This window comes from Ptychodera flava, assembly GCF_041260155.1.
Source record: "Ptychodera flava strain L36383 chromosome 3 unlocalized genomic scaffold, AS_Pfla_20210202 Scaffold_25__1_contigs__length_14229661_pilon, whole genome shotgun sequence".
NCBI lineage: Eukaryota > Metazoa > Hemichordata > Enteropneusta > Ptychoderidae > Ptychodera > Ptychodera flava.
In genome coordinates, this window is record NW_027248279.1 from 1,352,076 (window position 1) to 1,373,073 (window position 20,998).

At 35.2% G+C, this 20,998-nt stretch overlaps 1 protein-coding gene across 1 annotated transcript in view; it reads right to left on the minus strand.

Moving 5' to 3' along the window:
* Nucleotides 1-20,998, minus strand: part of LOC139125173 (uncharacterized) — a 112,285-nt gene that overhangs the window by 7,395 nt on the left and 83,892 nt on the right. The window contains exons 11-15 of the mRNA XM_070691279.1: nt 8,799-8,890; nt 6,034-6,108; nt 2,119-2,130; nt 1,767-1,803; nt 902-1,234 (exon numbers count right to left, since the gene is read on the minus strand). Coding sequence (XP_070547380.1) covers nt 902-1,234; nt 1,767-1,803; nt 2,119-2,130; nt 6,034-6,108; nt 8,799-8,890 — 549 coding nt within the window. The remainder of the gene's footprint in view (nt 1-901; nt 1,235-1,766; nt 1,804-2,118; nt 2,131-6,033; nt 6,109-8,798; nt 8,891-20,998) is intronic.

The window sequence follows — 20,998 nt, forward strand, 5'->3', positions numbered from 1 at the left end:
CTCCCGCGGTGAAGAGTTAAGAATCATTCCAATGAAACTAATGGCTGCTACACAAATAGACAGTCATAACTTTGATGATCCCGTTTCCATCAGAACATTATGAGTGTCTTCGGTCAACATGATTGGGCTGATGATTTTAATTTGTCTAGTTGCATAATTGGTAAACTATAAGTATACACAATGTGGCAATGAATCGCAAATTTTTCTCAATACAACTAACTATCAACGTAATATTATGCGTGAAGTGTTATAGAAAGAGTTCGCCTCCATCTTTGACATTATCCTGTTACTTTGAAGATTTCGAGTACATCCGAGCAAGCCAAACGTCTACTCAACAAGGCGAAGGCGAAGCCAGTGCTCTGTGAATCAGACACAGAGGGTTGGGGGCACGTGTTACAAGTTACACATCGCTGTTTCAAGTGGTCGTAGGCCGGGGGTAGAGTGTTTCTGGTAACGCAATACCAATAGGGGTAATAAAAATGCGCTATAGCCCGAATAAAGTCGTCATACGTATTTTACAACACAGCACATTCTCGTGCTAATCAATATGATTTATTTAATGTGATTTGATTTTAGACACCGAGACAATACAAATGAGACGTTTCCTTTGATATTCTACCTACAGGGAATTGTAGAAGTAATTTCTGCATAAAAATAAACAAACGTGTGTTTCGTTGCATATTAAATTTTGCTATGAATGAGCTCTTCAAAGAGTGAAAAAGTAGCATTTTTTAACTACCTATCAACTGTTATGAATGAAATTTATGGATGAAATATGCTATTATTATACATAAAGGGCAATGAATGTTTGAAAAGAAAAAATCTTGGACTTCACCTTTCATACAAATGAACCTCCTCGTACTTGTAGGACCCTTTTTTGCTAATGTATATTGAGGACAACCTTCTCCTTTTATGGCTAGCTTTATATCTTGGTCCCCTTTTGGAAAATCAAGACCTGGAAAGTTTTGCAAATCGATAACAGAATCATCCATCACCCAGTGCCAGGCAGAATACTTCCATTCGCCACCAAGCCACTGCCCATAGTTCGTATCATCATCACAGAATTCGCGATATACATCATCCAAGTCTGTCTTCGAGTGAAACATTGCTAGGTGCCAGCCGTCTGCTTCACAACTATTCTTGGCAGAATCGAATTGCCGTTTAATGTACACGTATTTGTAATCGATGGTTTTGCCGGATGTTGATTCGATGGAATATAGCATATCTCCTCTCACTGGGTAAGCAAGTGTAATCGGATACAGGTTAAAATAAGAATTTACGTAAAATAATCGCAATCATGCCAATCCATAATTCAATAACACTAGGTCAGAATTCGTAAGACAATAATTGTAAACGTTGACACAAAACAGCACAGAACAGACAGTAAATAGACGGTACACAAACATACAAATACACGTTTTCCTAAATGAAGTGATTCTCTTTTATAACGGTGACCTAGCTCCACTCAGTAGGGTAGAGATTTTGTAACACATCAAAAAATGATCTAAGTTTAGAATTTCTCTTTCACAGTTTTAATAAGGTACATTTCAGGTGATATTGCCATTTACTGAATGGGACACAACAAAATGTTGTTGTAGAACATGGCAATGACATAAAAAGATAACGTTCAAGTTAAGCATGTATTCGAAGGTATAAATTGTTAAAACAAAACAACTTATCCCGTATTGGGAGATTGACATGCTGTGCCGATGACATTTATATAAACGTAGCTTATGGTATTGTTCCATACATATGATTTTACATACCCTTCCATGCCCAACATATCAACATGATTGTGGTTACCTGCGATAAAAAAAAATGTTATTACTCTTAAGATGTTTACATCACGAATACCTATCTACTGACCTCTCATGTTATATATATTTTTTTAAATCATACTTATTTACACGTAAACAATTTGTGCAATTTAATCGTACAAACTCAGATGTTATTGATGTCAGGGTCGGTGTGCCGCAAGGTTCCATACTGGGGCCATTACTCTTTATTATTTATGTTAACGATTTGCCCCTTCACCTTGAAAATTCATCCTGTACTTCCTTTGCAGACGACACAACACTTCATGTTTCACACAAGTCCTTAAACACCATTTCTACTTACCTGAATGCTGATCTAAAAATAGTTGAAAATTGGTGTCTTACTAACAAACTTTGTATCAATCCCAGTAAGACAAAATCAATGATTATCACATCTTCTCAGAAGAGACGGCACATTAACAATGAAAACTTCAACCTCACTTTGGCTGGTAAAACTATTGACCGCGTCTCATCAGAGAGGTTGCTAGGGGTCACTATTTCTAATAATCTGGACTGGTGTGAACACATTTCAACCATTGAAAGCAAAATCAATTCCAATTTGTTTCTTTTGGCACGCATCAAAAAATTTCTTCCTCTCCACTCACGCAAGCTATTTTATTATTGTTTCATCTCACCACACATCAATTACTGTTCTAATGTTTGGAGCTTTACTTCCAGTAGCAATATCTATGCATTGGAGCGTCTACAGAGACGTGCAATGAGACTTATTCTTGACATTGTTCCGCCTCTTTCCACTTTTCAAATGTATACTCAGCTTCATTGGCTGCCTATTAACTTGAAACTCCGTTGTAACCGTATGGCCTAAATTTACAGAACAACTCGCAATCTAACCCCCGTCTACATAACCAGTTTGTTCAATAATTACATCCCTTCTAGATCACTTCGTTCTTCCAATCAGAATCTCCTTAAAGATCCCAAGGCACGTACACTTCTCTATCAGAACACCTTGTCAGTTGCGGGTGTGGGTTTATATAACAATCTCCCCAAATCAATAAGGGACTCTGAGTCACTGACTAGTTTTAAGAAATCTTGTAACAACTTTTTGTATTATACTTACTTGTCTGATGCCTTTTCGTAGTTTTTTTATATCTTTTTGTCCTTGTGTGTTTTTTTGTGTTTTCATGTTTGTGCCGTAAAGTGTTTTATGACTTTCTTTTGTCTATTCGACCTCAACGAAAAGAGGTGTTTCACCTATGGAGTTATCGAGTTTAAATAAAGATTAATAATAATAATAATAATAATAATAATAATAATAATAATATGTCACACAATAAATAAATATATATATATATATATATATATATATATATATATATATATATATATATATATATATATATAATAGAACTACAATTATAAATTCTCATGACTCTGTCTTTTATGTTATCCTTAGGACGAAGACGGAAATAGTAAATAGGAGCTAACTAGATTTGGCAAAGGTGTCAAGACTTGTATCATGATGCAGAACGACAGGGAAGCTACGGAAACTGATGAGTTATTAACATGATTGTGACTAGTTCTTTGAATGACCCTCACCTACCAATTAGCATGTCAAAATATGTAGTATATAGAAAGCAAACAATTAACGTCATCCTTCGTTGGCAGTTTAATTTTTTGCCGTTATTGTCCACGGTGATTGACAGGTGAAAACTTTAATCATCAAAGTCCTCTCCAAGTCCCTGGACAGAATTGCCCTTAAATAAGATGTACAAGAATGGGGACTGAGAAGCAAATGCTAAACAAGATGACTTAAAATTGAGTCTCACCTCATCGAAGGATGATGCAGCTATCACGATATAGTAATAACCGATTATCTGTTTCGGAATCCCTTAATGCTTTAAAATTAACTCTGCCTCAAAACTTTTTAGCAAAGCTGTAAGATCTGCTGTGGGGTTATCCCTAATTCTGTAGTATTTTAGATACCACAGGTAAAACGTGTTGTTAACAGTGTCTACATAACGTTTAAGATAATCCAGACGTTCGGCGGCAATACGTTAAACCTGAGTTTCAAGACCACAATAAAAGTCCATCAATTTAGCGCTGTTCGCTAAACATACCGTTCTACTATTGCACGACTGGTCAAGTTAATTTATTTTTCAAAATCTTTGGTTTATACTCACGTATCTAGTATTAGATCGATAACGTATTGAGGAGGGATATCTCCTGCATGATTTATGAATGCTTGTCATAACCTTGTTGCCGCCACTGCACTTAAGGAAATAAACACAAGTGCAACGTTTGCCTTTGAGTCAACGAACTTAATTAATTATTCTGTCCTTATTTTACCTATATGTCATTAGCCAGCTGAACCTAACAGCCCTTTGTATAAGGAAATAATTAAAGCTGTTCGCTGTAAATGAAAGTATTGTACTTTCCTCACTAAACCTTCAATATATTGAATGCAATCTCTTTTTTCACTATGCTTGCTTGCTGTAGCCATTTGTCACAGTGGAATATCTTGTAAGCTAGACATTCGAGTATATGAATTCTTAGCTAATGAAACATTTCACATGTTGACCCAAATAAACAATATTTATTGCTAATCACATATTTTTCCAATGTGTGTTTTTTTAGAATGTGAGAAAAGAAAACGCTGTGTTACATTTCCACTTTTCCAGCATTCTTGATGTTTGGCTTACATGTCTTTAAACTATACTGCAGCTTTGAAGACAGTGAATGCAATGCTTACTCCTTCAGTTAGTCAAATGTTGCCACGTTTTAATTATATAAAACGTCAACTTTTCATTTTAGAGTTAAGTCTCGAAACTATGTCTACACTACTAATTTCGATAAGGTCGAAGCCGACTGTCGGTTAATTGTGATTTAAAACCGGCAGGGTAACATCTTCCTGCACTGCACTTACATAAGTAATAAGACGAAAATCTTGACCCCTGACCGTATTTCTCTTAGAAAAGCCAAAAGGTTGTAATCAACAATGAACAGCCGTTCTCAAAAACTGTATTACGTATTCATGTACGCTACTCTCGCACTATTTTGTTAGCTAGGCTATTTCATCTTGGCAGTGGTTTACGCAAGTGCTCGAGTTTGTTTATTTTATTAACTTTTCACATTCAATTTGCACCGTGAATTCTCACAGTGTTCCTGAGGATCTATTTGGATGTCAGCATGATTCTATAGGTTCCTCTCAACTAAGTCTTAGCCAAGCGAGATAGCTCTAGGAAAAGAGTGAAATTACCTCATTATATTCCCACTTTAAACCCCCTGCGTGACACTCTTATTGGCTTGATGCGAATTACCAGAATGTTCACCGTGTAAAGATTTCGGTACAATTATTTGGATTTAGAACTGGACTGGTATTCTCACAGTATTTTTCAAGACATAGGCATTAACTGATCAAATGTCTGGTATTATAACTATTCCACTGCACGCAAGATAATTTTTCGGTATGATGAAGCAAAGGTAAGCAATATGATACAATGTAACATGGATACATTGGGGATACATTGGAAACAACAGAGAGAAGCAGTGGCCCAGAAAAGAATATCGCGATCACTCCTTTGTTCCACTTTGCTAAAGTGACTCACTTGTCACTACCAGGACATCCTGTCATTGTTCGTATTAGAATTAGAGCAAAGAACCTGTTGTGATACGTAGAGCAGAGGTTCTGTTTTATGTTATTGATATCCTCTCTGTATCTGATATTGACTTTAAATTAACAGTTTGTATGTTAATAACAGTATGCAATACGTCTGTCTGTCACCCTATCTATCTTTACGTGTATTTCTTGGTCTGTATGACAGGTCTGTCTGCCCCTTCTTCTCTCTCTCTCTCTCTCTCTCTCTCTCTCTCTCTCTCTCTCTCTCTCTCTCTCTCTCTCTCTCTCTCTCTCTCTCTCTCTCTCTCTCTCTCTCTCTCTCTCTCTCCACACAGACTCTGGCCGTGTTATATCATGTCTATTTAGACGCTGGAGACTGACAGAGGGATTGGAAATTTCATCCCTGGAGTTTTCCCATCATCTCATTTTATTTTTGTATCATTTGTCTGTCTGTTCTGTAGTGTTTGCGTGTGTCATATCGAGTTTGTTGCCATGGACCTTATTTCTCAATGTTGATTATGGTTTTGTACTATTGTTCCTATTCATGGAGTTTCTCTTTATATCTTTCGAAACACCGGAAATGAAAAGTGTATCCAAAAATATTATAGCTGGCAAAGAATAACAAGAAAGGATGTTACTTACTCTCATCCACAGCAACAACATCGTCATATAACTCTCTAGATATCCTTTCACAAGATTATTATCGATAGTACATGTCTGTCACAAAAAAGAGATCAATTGTTTTTGAACAATAAAGCATAGCTTTTCGCCGGTATCCGAATGATAGCTAACACTTCGCAACGCCAAATAAGCAGACAAATGCCTTTTATCATTTTGTTTTTTACTGTTATTAAGCAATCGCTATTCATTGGAACATGAATAGCTTGCTGATTATTAATTTATATTTAATGGGATGATTACTCCGAAATTGTCATTTTGATTGCTATTAACATGGTAAAGGATGGACACAAGGGACAGATAAAATGTTCAATTCATCAGCTTTTGTACGTCCGACAGTAAATACTTCATCTCATCGGTGTACGATTACCTAATTGCAAGCAGTGTTAGCGTCTTATCCAATGAGTATGTCCCTCGAAATTGGAAGACTCAAACGTTTGCTCAACCTTCACAAGGCAATGTAAAACAATCTCCTTTCGATATCAATAATAAGTATCAGTGGTAATCAGGCACATCTTGATAATAGAGAAACTAATTATACAATTTCAATCGATATTTGTAATTCAAAATGCGTAGGTATTGTAATTTTAGATTCATGACTGTCATTACTTTTCATGAGGGCATAAATATCTAATTTGAATTCCAAAGGTCATACCTGTGACATAGTGTCATAGTGTCATAGATTTTAGCTAGGCTTATCGCCCAAAACAAACGCGCCAAGCGCTAACAAAACCCATACCATGCGGCCCTTTTCAGGGCCACCAAATACTCCAAAAAGAGAATTACCAAAAAAAACATAAAATTACATAGAAAACACAAACAAAAATCGTACACATAACAAACAACTGTAACACAACATTAAATACAAAATAAACAATCACCGTAACGTAACAGAAAAAATGGCAGTGGAAATAAATCAGCTATTTCCAAAGAAAAGCCGACAGCAACATGAAATTCAACAACAACCTATCATCGCTCAAACTATGAAACTCCGTAAAATAGTACTAGGCAAAAGCCTTAAAATTAATTCGGACACCAACAAAACCAAACAGAATAAAACCACCTCAGGATTTCAACAAATAAAGTCGTAAAATATGACTACGCTACGTCGTGAGACACAAACAATCGCAACAACACCAATTCAAAGAAAAGTCAAATTGGGCTCCACGAACAACAAAAAAACAAAACTTGAAAGCTATCTGAAGCTGCTAAACTCGCACTTCTAGAGATACCCTTTCAAACAAGGAAACAAAACATGTCGCGCGCTAAAAGAATCGCGATAAACCAGCTTGCAAACAATAGACAAATTTCGGAAAAAAACTTGGACAAGGGTCGGGTTTTCGTCATTGTCAACACAAACGATTACGTACTCAAATGCGAAAGGCAATTACGCAACACTCAGTATTATTCACAACAAGCCAGTACAAACAGTAAACAAAGTAAACGAAATATAATCAAAATGTACGAGAACAAGCACATCAACCAGGATACTTGTTAAGTATCTTGATCCAATAAACATAAAATCCGTACCCCGCAGTGGTACTTATTGCCTAAAAATTCACAAACCTCCAAAAAATCTAAAAGACACACCAGTCAAAACAAAATTTACCGAAGTAAAGAAACATAGAACAAGCAAACCGAACCACCAAACGGACTCACAACTGACCAAAAATTAATATACTTGCCTCGCTAATCGAAAACAAAACCATTAAAATGCATTAAATAAATTTTCACATACACAAACTAAGGAATGAATCAACACTACGACTGATTAGAAACCACACTCGGGTTTCGAAATGCGAGCGTCAAAGGGAGACTATATCAACTTTTGTAACAACATAGGTCCGGCTGCGTCTCGCCATAAGCTTTCCCACACAAACAAAACATTACCGTACACACTAATCCAAACTTCTCTACAAATATCCAAAGCGAAACAAACATTTTTATTAACACACACAATCGGATAAGAATGTAGGAACACATTTTCGAAACAATCAACACAAACTCGACACAAAACATTTAGGATAGTTACGTGGAGAGCCTGTTTCACATTTTTACGTCTCGCTATACTGTCTATGATTCTAAAATAAAGTCATCTGCCACTTGTTCTGTATACGCGTTTGGCAAAACTGATCTCTTCGATCGAAAGTCTGGTGATTCCATGGTTCTTTGGGGCACGCGTACGTCAAGCTTAGGGAATGTGGTTACATTCGCAATGTTTAATTCGAAATTATTTATTTCTTCTAGGGCAAATCACAGTAATTCATGCTGTTGGAAATACTGGCCGCTCATAACAAGACAATAAACTCAATATCTGTGCATCTTTACTTTTATTGTCAAAGTACCACCGACACCCACAAAAAACCAAATGGTTCAGTCCAGGTATTTGCAACTCTGCCATTCGAGTGGTCAACAGGAAATCAACTACAGGTGTCTTTTGGCATGCGTATACGCCAGTCACCTAGGCGACGGTAATCTGCACCACTTATCACCATCGGGAAGGTACTCCTCCCCATATACCACTTGCGATCCCACCCTCAAGGCACTGCGTCATTCGACCAAGCATGTTATTGTAATTTCCTGCATAAAATTAACAGCGAGGTCAACCGGTCAAACTCTCTTAGGATTTCCTGTCATGTATGAATGATGGAAATATATAGATAATATATATATATATTATATATATATATATATATATATATATATATATATATATATATAATTCTTACTTTGCATCCATCAGTTCGCCAAGTGTTTGCGTTGTCAACTGAGTAACTACATCTGTGTTGGGTTGTTGAAACCTTGAATTCTACACCATGACCTAAAATAGAATAAACAACGAAATTTTTTTGGGCAGTTCACAAACTTTGATAAACTCTTGCAATGGATTCCATATAATGTAGCATAAATTCGAAATCGTTTTGAAGCTTTACAATCAACGTATCTACTCAATATAACAACAAAGTATAAAACTTGAAATAGTTCTTCGCCTTCTTGCATTTTATTTAAGAATAAAGTTAAAAGTACAATAATAAAGTATTGAAATATGGTTAATTGAGAATCAGTGTCGAAGAAAAAGCCCTCAAATATTTGTTACTCAGGAAATTCTTAATTTTAGCGAAATACACACTTTGCTATTTGTTTTAGGCTTTGAGAATAGGCTTTGAGAATGTATATTGTCCGATGTCCAAAACCGTCAATGCCGTAGCTGCTGATCTATATAAGTATTTCATTAGTGATTCTTACACTTATAATAACGATTGATTATTATGTTTGAATAAAAATGATGCAACCTACTGTATATCAGGTCAAAGACAATATAATAACTTCCTGTTTTGGTGATATGTTCTTCTGGGAGGAAGATATTAGCACAACTACCGTAGAAAGATGCTTCTTGGCAAAACTGAAAACCACCATGGCTATTTGAATTACCAGGTAATTCAGTTAAAACACACACAGTTGTGTTCTCATAGACTGATGCAGACGTTTCAAGCATTACCTGTATTGCGTGGTAAGGCTTCAAAGTCTAAAAAAAATACAGAAGAAAACCAAAGTTAACTGGCATGTGCTTCTTTATACACTTATTATAGTACTTTATTTCTTTCATAATGTAGACCTGTGGCCCTTATATGAGCTTACAATATATATGTGTCTTCCAGAGACAAGTGTTTTATTATTAGAAATACAAAGAAGAATGACATGAAAAAAAGTTACAGCGATGAATGGAAAAAATGGCAATAATTACATTTTCCCTTTAATTCTTAAAGTGTAAAATGCCAGTAATGAAAACACAAAACAGCGTTTACAATGAGAGCCATTAACAGTAAAGGACTTCCGATGGATGTTACAAAGTGCCGTTGTCATCTCTACTGAAGTTAACTCAATATAGTTGCTTATTGAAATATATTGAAGTATACCAACAAAAGTAAGAAAATGCGTTTGTAGATAAAGAAGGCTGTCTCACGGTCCCTATTTAAGTATCAGATTTTCAGCCATGGACACTTTAAATTTGTCAACAGGAAATGCTAATAAAAACGGAAGTAAAATTACGATAAATCTTAGTATTTACCGTAACCTCCAAGACGTAGTGCGTAGCGGTGTCATCGTCTATATACTGACCAGTCAACAACGTTTCATCCAATGGTGTTTGACGATTGCCTAACCATACGCCTATATTTTGTGACGCTTTTTGTACTGAAATTAATTATATAGTGCACTCTATTATATAAATGTGTGACTACACGTACTATTGAAGCCCATTAACTGGATAATTTTTGTGCATTTTGCTAACAAAAAAAGATCATGATAAAATTTTTATCTCGGCTAAAAACAATATTGTAATTGAAAATGTTACTACTTTTATCCTTGGTGACATACTATTTCAATTCGGTTTTAGCACTTAACGTGTGTATATGTGTCGGCTATTTTTGGCTTTCAACTAAAAGATTATTTAATTTTCGAAATCTAGGTTAAGCGTTCATCGCCAACATTTGTGGTATTACATAGTTTTGCACTTATACATCATTTGCATTTGGTTTCTAACGCGCTTCTTAAAAACCTAAATTTCACTTATATGAAAGTAATAGGCGCATTAATATCTTATAAACACAGATTGATTAGAGAGGTTATAGAATTCATGACCTATATTAAGGAACTACATTTTACAGTGTTCTTTCTCTTTTTTACAAATGCTACCATAATTTAGACACTCCAGGCAAATGAGTGTAGTTTGAGGAAATTAATATTGCATATTTATTTATTAATAAGATTTAAAATGTAACTACGTCGGCGCCTTGTTGTTTGAATTTCAATAACTCGAGTGTAAATGTATCATACTGTTTTTTCAAGGTATTACCTGTGCGCTCATTTCTATTGTTTTGTTGTATTATGCCTTCCAAATAATTTTGAGTCTTTTATCTGTACCTGGTCAAATATCTAAATTCTATTTTTTTCATTTGCTTTGTAATTTCCTGTATTTTATTAAGCCTATTGAATAATTATTTCATCTATACAAGTACAATCTTCGTCTGGAAAGGAAAAGTGGTAAGTTCACAGTACTACTAATTGTTTGTCAAAATTATCTTCATTCGTTTAAACATTCAAAGTATTTTCTTTTCTCCTGACATACCTGTTATCTCTTCACCATCTTCATTCCTAAATGACAGAGTCAGTATATCAGTCGTGAATTGATCCGTCATGTTTGCTATTTCGTGAACAAAACTCCCAATGCGAAGTATCTGAAGCAGTATGAAATGTTATATATTTAATGTTGGCATAATCTGGTCACAAACTATTTGTTGACAACGATTGAAAGTAAGACATATAATTACCGTCAAATTATCGAAACTTCATCGCCATCTCTTCCATATCAACACCCAAAGATACTGTTTATATTTCCTCTTTCATTCCATCAGTTAACTATACGCTAGGCTAAATGGCGCCGAATGAACAACTAAATGTTGTTTTGGTTTAAAGACCCGGGCAGGCAGATATGATTTAAAGAATAGTTAGAATAAGCAGATACAGCTGGATCAGCAATACACCACATCGATTTTGACTATTATGAACAGGTAAAAACATTTTGATGAAATTTAAACACTGCACTCAATATGACACTTATCGTTACTGAAATACTGAGAAGTGGCCGCGATTAACGCATCAAGCCAGGATGGAAGAAAGGTTAAGAATTAGAGCTGCGACAGGCATATGAGATTCCATAACATCAGACCACACTCTCACATAGTTAAACCGACTAAGAAATGCGTTTATCTCAATACAAATCGTAAGGATGCTAACTAAAGTCTTCAATTCAAAGACTGTTACTGATATCCAAGTTCGCTGTGTCATGTCATCACCATGTGGATATTATAATAAAAAAACTAACTTGCTATATTCTTTCGTTCGACATAGTAGTAAGACAAACGTTGGTCGATACTACATTTTCATAAGTTCAAAATAAATACCAACCTTGCTAATTACAGACTCTTATATGCACCTTACTGCACTTTGAGTGGAACCGAATTTTCTTATCGTAAAGGTCAAGATTTAGATTTTAGCTTATGTGTTCACACACGTGAGCTTATGTCGCAGCGATGTCTGTGTGACTGTCTTTCTGTGTCTGTCTGTCTGTCTGTCTGTATGTCTGTCTGTCTGTCTGTCTGTTGGTCCGATATCTCAAAAACTGCTTAATAGATTAGAATCAAATATGGTATAAAAATCAAATTAGCAAACGGCAAGAACTAATTAGTTTTTGGTGGATGTGGCTCGCATACTTTTTTCTCATTTGCATAATTAATGATTTAGTAAAAACGGATATTATTGAGAACGACTGCACATTAATTGATGAGATTTGGTACAAATGTTGATCACATCAAGATATATCGGTTGTGAAAGGTATTAATGATTGGCATAAAAGATAATTCCTTATTTTCATATTTAATGAACTTTGCTAATCAGGGATTTTTATCTGAATTGACTTGACCAAAGCTGACGAAACTTTCTATGTACATTTAAAGTACAATGATACAACATCATTGAAAGTTATTAAGCCTTTCACTACAGGCAATACCTATTTTGCATATTTTGTGAACTTTCCTAATTAGGATTATATATCTTAATTGCCTAAACCAAAACTCGACCAAACTTGTTATATACATGGAAGATACTATGATACAACATTATTGAAAGTCAAAAGACCTTTTATTCAGCCAATTACCGATTTGCATATTTAATAAATTTTCCTAGTTAGGGTTATATATCATGATTGCCTTGACCGAACTTGATTAACCTTGCCATACACATAGAAGATATTACGATGCAACATAATTGAATAGTTATTTTGGATTTTTACTACCATTAATTCACCATTTGCATATTCAATGAACTTTACTAACTTGGGTTCTATATCTTGATTGACTTGACCAAACTTGACAAAACTTGCTATTTACATGGACGATACTACGATATAACATTTTGAAAGTTATTTTGAATTTTTACTGCAACAAATTCCTAATTTGCATGTTCAATGAACTTTCCTAATTAGGGTTTTATATCTTGATTGCCCTGACCAAACTTGACCAAACTAAGTATTTACATCAAAGATGCTATGATATAACATTACTGAAAGTCACTAAGCATTTTCACTTCCGCAAATTCCTAATTTGTACATTTAAAGAACTTGTTCTAATAAGGGATATATATCTGAATTTACGAGACCAAAGTTAACGAAACTCGCTATGTATATTGAAGATACTATTTTATAATATTATTGAAAGTCATTAAGTATTTCTAATTCAATCAATTATTATACACCTACTGCCGTAACCTATGGGAGTTTGACCGTCCAATAACTTTCCGTATTTTGTATAGTACGCGGAGTCCCGAATACGGGAGACGCGCGACGCGCCTGTTTGACCTTTGTCCTAGCGATTATCGGATGTGAACAAACTATTTTACGAAGAGTTTTAGACATAATAACAACTTCCACCAAAATGTATTCGTAATATAAGGTTTAAAACACGCTAAACACAAAACTCAGTCTAAATGTAATTGATTATTATTTTAAAAACTAATTAAATTGAAAAATATTCAGAGAAGTTTGTTTGTACTGCACTGAAAATTAATTGGCTTCGTGCCAACCCAAGGGACTTGTACGTAGATCGCGCGCGTTCCACTGACATCACGCGTGCCGCATCCTCAAAATTTACCATAGAACTAGTTTATACGGACGATTAATGGAGGGAGGTGTATAATAATAAGGTTATACACAAAATACGGCCCTGTATGGACGAGGGCTCAGTGATTGACATATTGGACGAGCCTTCGGCTCCTCCAATACGTCACTCACTGAGCCCTCGTCCATACAGGGCCGTATTTTGTGAATAACCCTATATTATGAATTTACATATTTGATAAATTTCCTAATTAGGGATATATCTGAATTGACAATCGAAATTGACGAAACTTGGTATGTATAATTAACATACTATGAGATAATATAATTTAAAGTTATTAAGGATTTTTACTTCAGGCAATTTCTTATTTGCATATTTAATGAACGTTTCGAATTAGGCATATATATCTCGATTGACTTTATCAAAGTTGACGAAACCTGCTGCGTACATTAAAGATATTATGATACGACAATATTCAATGTCTATAAGCATTTTTTAGAACTTTCCTAAATAAGGAATATATATCTTGATTGACTCAACCAAAGTTGACGAAACTTGCTATATACATTGAAGATACTTTGATCAATCATTAGTCATTGAGCATTTTATCTCTACCAATTCCTAATTTGCATATCTAATGAACTTTCTTATTTAGTGATAGAGCGAGATTTACTGGACCAAAGTTGGCTAAATATGTTACGTACATTGATGATACCAGGTTAAAACAATATTGAACGTCATTTAGCATTTCACGTCAGCTAATTTATAATTTGCATATCTAATGAGCTTTCACAGTTTGGCATATATGGCTTGAAGAACTTGACCAAGGGCAAATATACTTGCTGCATAAAGTGGTGATTCAATGAGAGCAGTCAGAGAAATTAAGTATTTGTTTTTATGACCTTTGTTATTAATTTATGGTGAATTTTGTTCGTTATATTGATCGTAACACTTTCACTGAAGTTTTAAATAATAGGCAAAAGTTAAATTTTACTCACAACTGCAATATATAACGAAACACGTGAGCATTTTTAGTTAATATCTGGTCAGTCTCTTGCTCCAGACCATAGCAATTTCTCTGTTATTGTATCTGTTCATTTGTTTTGACGTTGCTTAAATTTGCTCTTGTTGCTGATGAAAAATTGGCAGGGAGAGAGGGGAAGAGAGAGGTTTGAATGAGAGAGCTTCAAAGAACTTCTACTTCTCTTCTTTTAATGAAAGTTTACGTACCATTCTGTTCAGAGTTGCATTTTGCTGCAAATAATGCCGGGGATTTATTAATGGAGGAATTTCAAATCCACTATGAGTTCCGACCATCAACGTTGTATTGCCAAGGTTCTCTAAGGAGTTCTTTTCCAGGATAAAAACGAACGAGCGTGTCTTGAATACTATAAGTGGGTGTTCCGCAACAATTGGAAAGATACCGTCCATGATATGTTGCATATGTCAGAGTATTTCTGTAAAACACGAAAATATCAATTTATAATGTACTCTTAATGGCAGCAGTGAATGTGGCTTGAGATTTGTTGACAATACTAATTTATACTAAGTAACTATTACTTCCATTGCCAAGTTATATATTAAATTTACGAATGTATATGGAAATTCATAACATTGCAAAATGCATACAGATAGACGTGTTGATATGTGTCTACATAGGCTGTACGTCACGGTGTTGGTTTCATAGCCGTTATTGACATAGACACGTGATAAAAACTGCTGTCAAAACGACCCTCGAAAAGTAGAGAAATAAAAAATACCAACCTGTAGTTACAACGATACTTTCATTCAGAGTGATATTCTGCTGTTGAACATGCAGGATATGGCCATTTATTTCATTAATCCTCTGCCGATTAATAAAGAATGTTATGGGAAAACCAGCGATTCAACACAGTTATGATTATAAATGTGATAATGATGACAACAAGAACAATACTAGGGACAACATGAGGAAGTATCGATCACGTCAGAAACAGAACAAACATACTCTAAATACTCTGAACCCTGAAGCTTGGATGGTGAATTTCTGTGTTTTCTGTGACATAGATCGAATAATTAATTCGCAAAATGCTTTTGTGAATATATATATATATATATATATATATATATATATATATATATATATATATATATATATATATATATATATATATATATTCACAAAAGCATTTTGCGTTCACCATTTGCAAAGTGTTGATTCTGTTAACACTTGCTCAACATAAAACTTAATAAATCATTGTTAAGATATCAATTCCAAATGACATGTTAAATAGGGCACAATGTCATTCAAAAAGCGAAGCATTCCAGTTCTCTTTTTGCATAGGTTGTTTATGAACAAAAACATTCTATTTGGCTCGTCCCGTAAGTAGTAATAATAGATTTTAGATAGAATTTTTAATTATTAAAAATATTACGGTCTTCGATCATTACCTGTGATGTTGTCCGAGACTGCTTTGTAACATCGGTTTCGTCAGTTGTAAATGCGAGTCTGTGTTTCCGCCACCTTTTTATGAAAGAACATCAGATATAATCTAGGTTACATCGGCGTCGATTTTCTTTTAAATGCGACTTTAGGTATTTAAATGTGAAGCGTACCTGTAATGTTAAATGCATACTTAAATGTTCAAGAAAAAATATGTATCCCAAATGAGCCTCTATGTATATGTTTATACAGCCGTTCAATCTTAAAACTGAGTATGATTGTGTACACACAAACATACATACATACATACATACATACAAACATACATACATACATACATACATACATACATACATACATACATACATACATACATACATACATACATACATACATACATACATACATACATACATACATACATACATACATACATACATATATACATACATACATACATAGATACATAAATACGTACATACATACATACATACATACATACATACATACATACATACATACATACATACATATATACATACATACATACATACATACATACATACATACATACATACATACATACATACATACATAAATACATACATACATACATACATACATACACATAGAGTAGACATATAGTTATGCAAATTTATTGCCGTTGCATGAAATTTCCAATCAACTGTTGATATTGTTCCTTAGACACATATCAGTGTGCATGGGCATTGGTGACTTACCTGTCGTAGACAATACGTCAATGGAAACCGGATCTATATTCACAGAAATACTATATTTCTCTGTTGTATAGTCAGGCACTGCACAAGGTGTACTTGTTGCTCCCGACGGGGATTCTTTTCAAAATAAATGTAAAGAGAAGAAGAAGAAGAAGAAGAAGAAGAGAAGAGACAGTATTTCATTCGAACGCCATCAATGTGGCAACAACAAATGGTAAGTCATAATTCAAATAATTGGTCAGAGGCACGCTGAATGATTGAACAAATATTTTGAAGAAAACAACATTACATAACATCTACTACGGTACAAATAACTGCCTTTCTGGGCATCTTTAATGTGTGATATCCTATGTAAAATTCTACTGTCTTTAGTTTACATGCGGAATTATGGACTGTAGTTTACAATCGAATCATGTATTTTTTGCATACTTTTTAATACATTAGGATATATGCTGTAGCTTAAACTTTTGAGGTGAGTCTTTTTATTACTTTAGGTTACGAGCGATTAAGATAACGAAATATCGTATCATCTTTTTATAAACCGATCAAAGACATATCTAATCGCAAAGCTGCCATAACATTTGTCCATGACTCCTCTTTTGTTGAAGCAGCCGTATCTGATGTCATATTGAAAATTAACTGTTAATGAAAAAATGGGACATCATCAGCTATGTACTACAGTTAACCAATCTGTTAGCAGCGAAATAAAGTTGGTATTTTCACAACTAGAGTTAATATAATTCCTCCTTTTTGTATTTTGTCGAAAATTGTGAAACTGTTCGAAGTATTTTAGCCTTTGATTGAGCTAATTCTTTCTGCTTTTAAATATTCTACCGATTGCTTGCGTTCAGCAAAATATTGTACGCATTTTGCCGACTGCAAAATTTTGAAAACAGGTCACGTGCCATTTAATAGTGTTTACATAGAACACCATGGTTAAGAAATATTTCACGCTAAATTATGCAAATGTATAAGTTATTATCCCGTACTAATTTCTGTTCGTAAATATTGTCGCCGGCTAGCGGCTCCTAAACAACAATAAAAGAACTAATATCTCGGCATGGACGGAACAAAAAACTGTGACTACGATGAAAGCGGTAAGGGTGAAAGCTATGTAACGATATAATCCGTTGACATCTGCAAGTATGCTGCGCGGTCTCGACCGAAGATGTCAAAGCTGTCATTAGGTTGCAAAAAAACTACAACATCGTTATGAAAACACGTCGCGAAATCGCTGTTTTCAATGACTGCCTTCGGACAATAACAACGGAAACTCGAAGACTCGAGAGTATTTCCACCAGCTGAGCTTGACCCATGACCGTGAAATAAATCTTGCAAGATTTCGTATCAGCGTACGGAAAAATAGCGACGTAGAGTATGAGCTAGATTCGGTATCCAGTTACCAAAAATCAGTCGCAAACGGTAAATGAGTAATATTGAGTGGGGTTGATAACAAATTCAACCCGTGACCGAGCACATCGACAAGCGATAGTGCAATAACAGTGTCGGCCATGGCAAAGACAAATGTTTTTGGCCATGGTCACCAACGAGAGTGATAGATCGGCTCCTCAGACAGCGTGGTGATTTGTACTTTGCAACCCTTGCAATGGTGTAGTCAGCAAGTTAAAACCCATGGCAGTTAGGCAGTCAGTGAGTTCAAAGCTGATGAAAAGTTCATTGACGGCATATAAATGCGCTCTATATAGAATCTATACGCAATCAGGCTGTGTCGCGATTAGCTGCTTTTTTCGACTGCTGTGGACAAAATGTGGGAAAATATGTTATAATAACAGAACCGCATGGCCTTGTAGGGCACTCTGTGGCGTTCCGAAGGTATTTCCCTCGGGATACAGTGTATTCTACCTGTACTTTTACGGGCTTGGTTCGGAAAAGTACTGCCAACAGAATACACCGTATCCCTCGGGAAAACCTTCGGACGCCACAGAGTGCTCTACAAGGCCATGCGGTTCTGTCATATTATTATAAATCAAGAGCTGTGAAAATTAAAAGAAGGATTCTATATTAAACAGGTCTTGGACCTTACCTCGCATACAAATGAACTGTCTCGTACTGTTACTATCCTTCTTGGCTAATTTATATTGGGGACAACCATCTGCCCTGATACATAAGTTTGCATCTTGTTTCCCGTCCGGAAAATCGAGACCCGGGAAATTTTGCAAATCGATAACAGAACCATCCATCACCCAGTGCCAAGCTGAATCCTTCCATTCACCACCAACCCACTGTCCATAGTTCATATTGTGTTCACAGAATATAGAAACTGCATTATCCATGTCTGCCTTCGAGTGAAACATTGCTAGGTGCCAGCCGTCTTCTTCGCAACTGTTATTGGCTGAATCGAATGTTTGGTAACTGCTCACCATTTTGTAATCAATGTCTTTGCCGGAAGTTGATTCAATGGCACATAACAACTCTCCTCTCACTAGGGAAGCAAGTGTAATCGGATAACTATACAACATACAATAATAATATTAACAAAGTTTAAGGACTAATAAACATTTAAATACGCGTTTGCTCCATGGATTTTATCATCTTCCGTAAGGGTAGCCTCTAAATTTGTTATCGCCACTCGTAGAAAGGGGTTTTAACGTGCTTAATTTCATTGACAGTAATCAATGCAATATAATATTGTACCAAACGATCTACGTTTTACGAAAAATCAATCCCAATTTTCTTATTGATGAACGCTTGCATGGGATATTGTCGTTTAATTCATTGGACATAACACACCTGTTTTTTTCATTTCGCACGACGATGACATCACCCAATCACCTTGATGGTTAACACAGATATCTAAGGATATTTGTTTTCGCATATGCCCTTATTGTCTCTTAATGAAATTTAAGATATGTACAGGATTTAGTTTTTTCACATAAAACAATGGAAGCCATCGGCATTTATATACACACCACTTATCATCACATTCGATACAGATGATTTTTACATACCCTTCGATGTCCAGGATGTCAACATAGTAATAGCCACCTTTTATAGTAATAAAAAATAAAAAAAATAAAAATACAAGCAGAAATGGTTATGATATTCTTGCAGGGTAATTAGTTTTGTTTTCAAGTGAGACTGTAAGTGGATGTGTGTTTCGTGTTATTTACCTACCTAGCTGTATAAAAGGGAAAGTACGAAAATAGAGCAATGCATAAGCGAGGACTTTGGCGCATAGAGTTAAGCTTGACGAACAATTTAGGGTGAAGCGCGGCGCAAATATCAGAGTACATCTAACATGCATAATTCGGATGTCATATTTGCTGAGCATTGACAGCATCATGCAATGTCAAAAAGTTTTCTTCCGAATTTTAGCGAAATATGGTAAGCTATCTTGGACGTACTTCTTGACAGCCTGTGCACTAAAGGTAATTAGTGCAAAACATATTTTATCCAACGGGACCGTTGAAACCGAAAAACAATGAACGCACTGAATCAGACACAGGGGTTGGGGCGCCTGGACAAGGTAAGTATTTCGGAACGATCTTAAATAAACAGCATGATTGTGCAACACTGATGAGAAGGGTATGTATTAACTACAAAGTTTAATAGAGTCAAAATTCCGCTCTAGCATTTGAGACATCTCACACAACCTGTGACAGTGGAAATCGCAATGCCTTGTATTGCAATAGGTAATGTGTAACAAGTACGTTAAAGTCGATAGGAATGGAAGTAAACAGTTAATTATCAGTTGTAATTAGTGACTTTGTGTTAATCCATGTACCTTAAGAAGTACGTCAACCAAATGCATCAGGCAACTGTCAATTATGTTATATTGTCGATGATGCAAAATTTCGATATTACTCACCAATATCTGAATTAATTGGGTTCTCATACCGACTGGAGCCGACCTGGATCCCCGTTCACGTTATAACTACTGTCCAAATAATGCCTCAGAGAAGATATTCCCCGTAAATGTAAGCGTGGAACTTCAAATCGCAAATCTCCTGATAAGTACAATAGTTAAATTGCCTCCACCAGTGGCTATGGTAATGATTGGAAGCAGTATTGAAATAATTATCCCATAGCAACTTCAATTCATTACCAAACACTGCTATTAATCATTCATGCAGTTT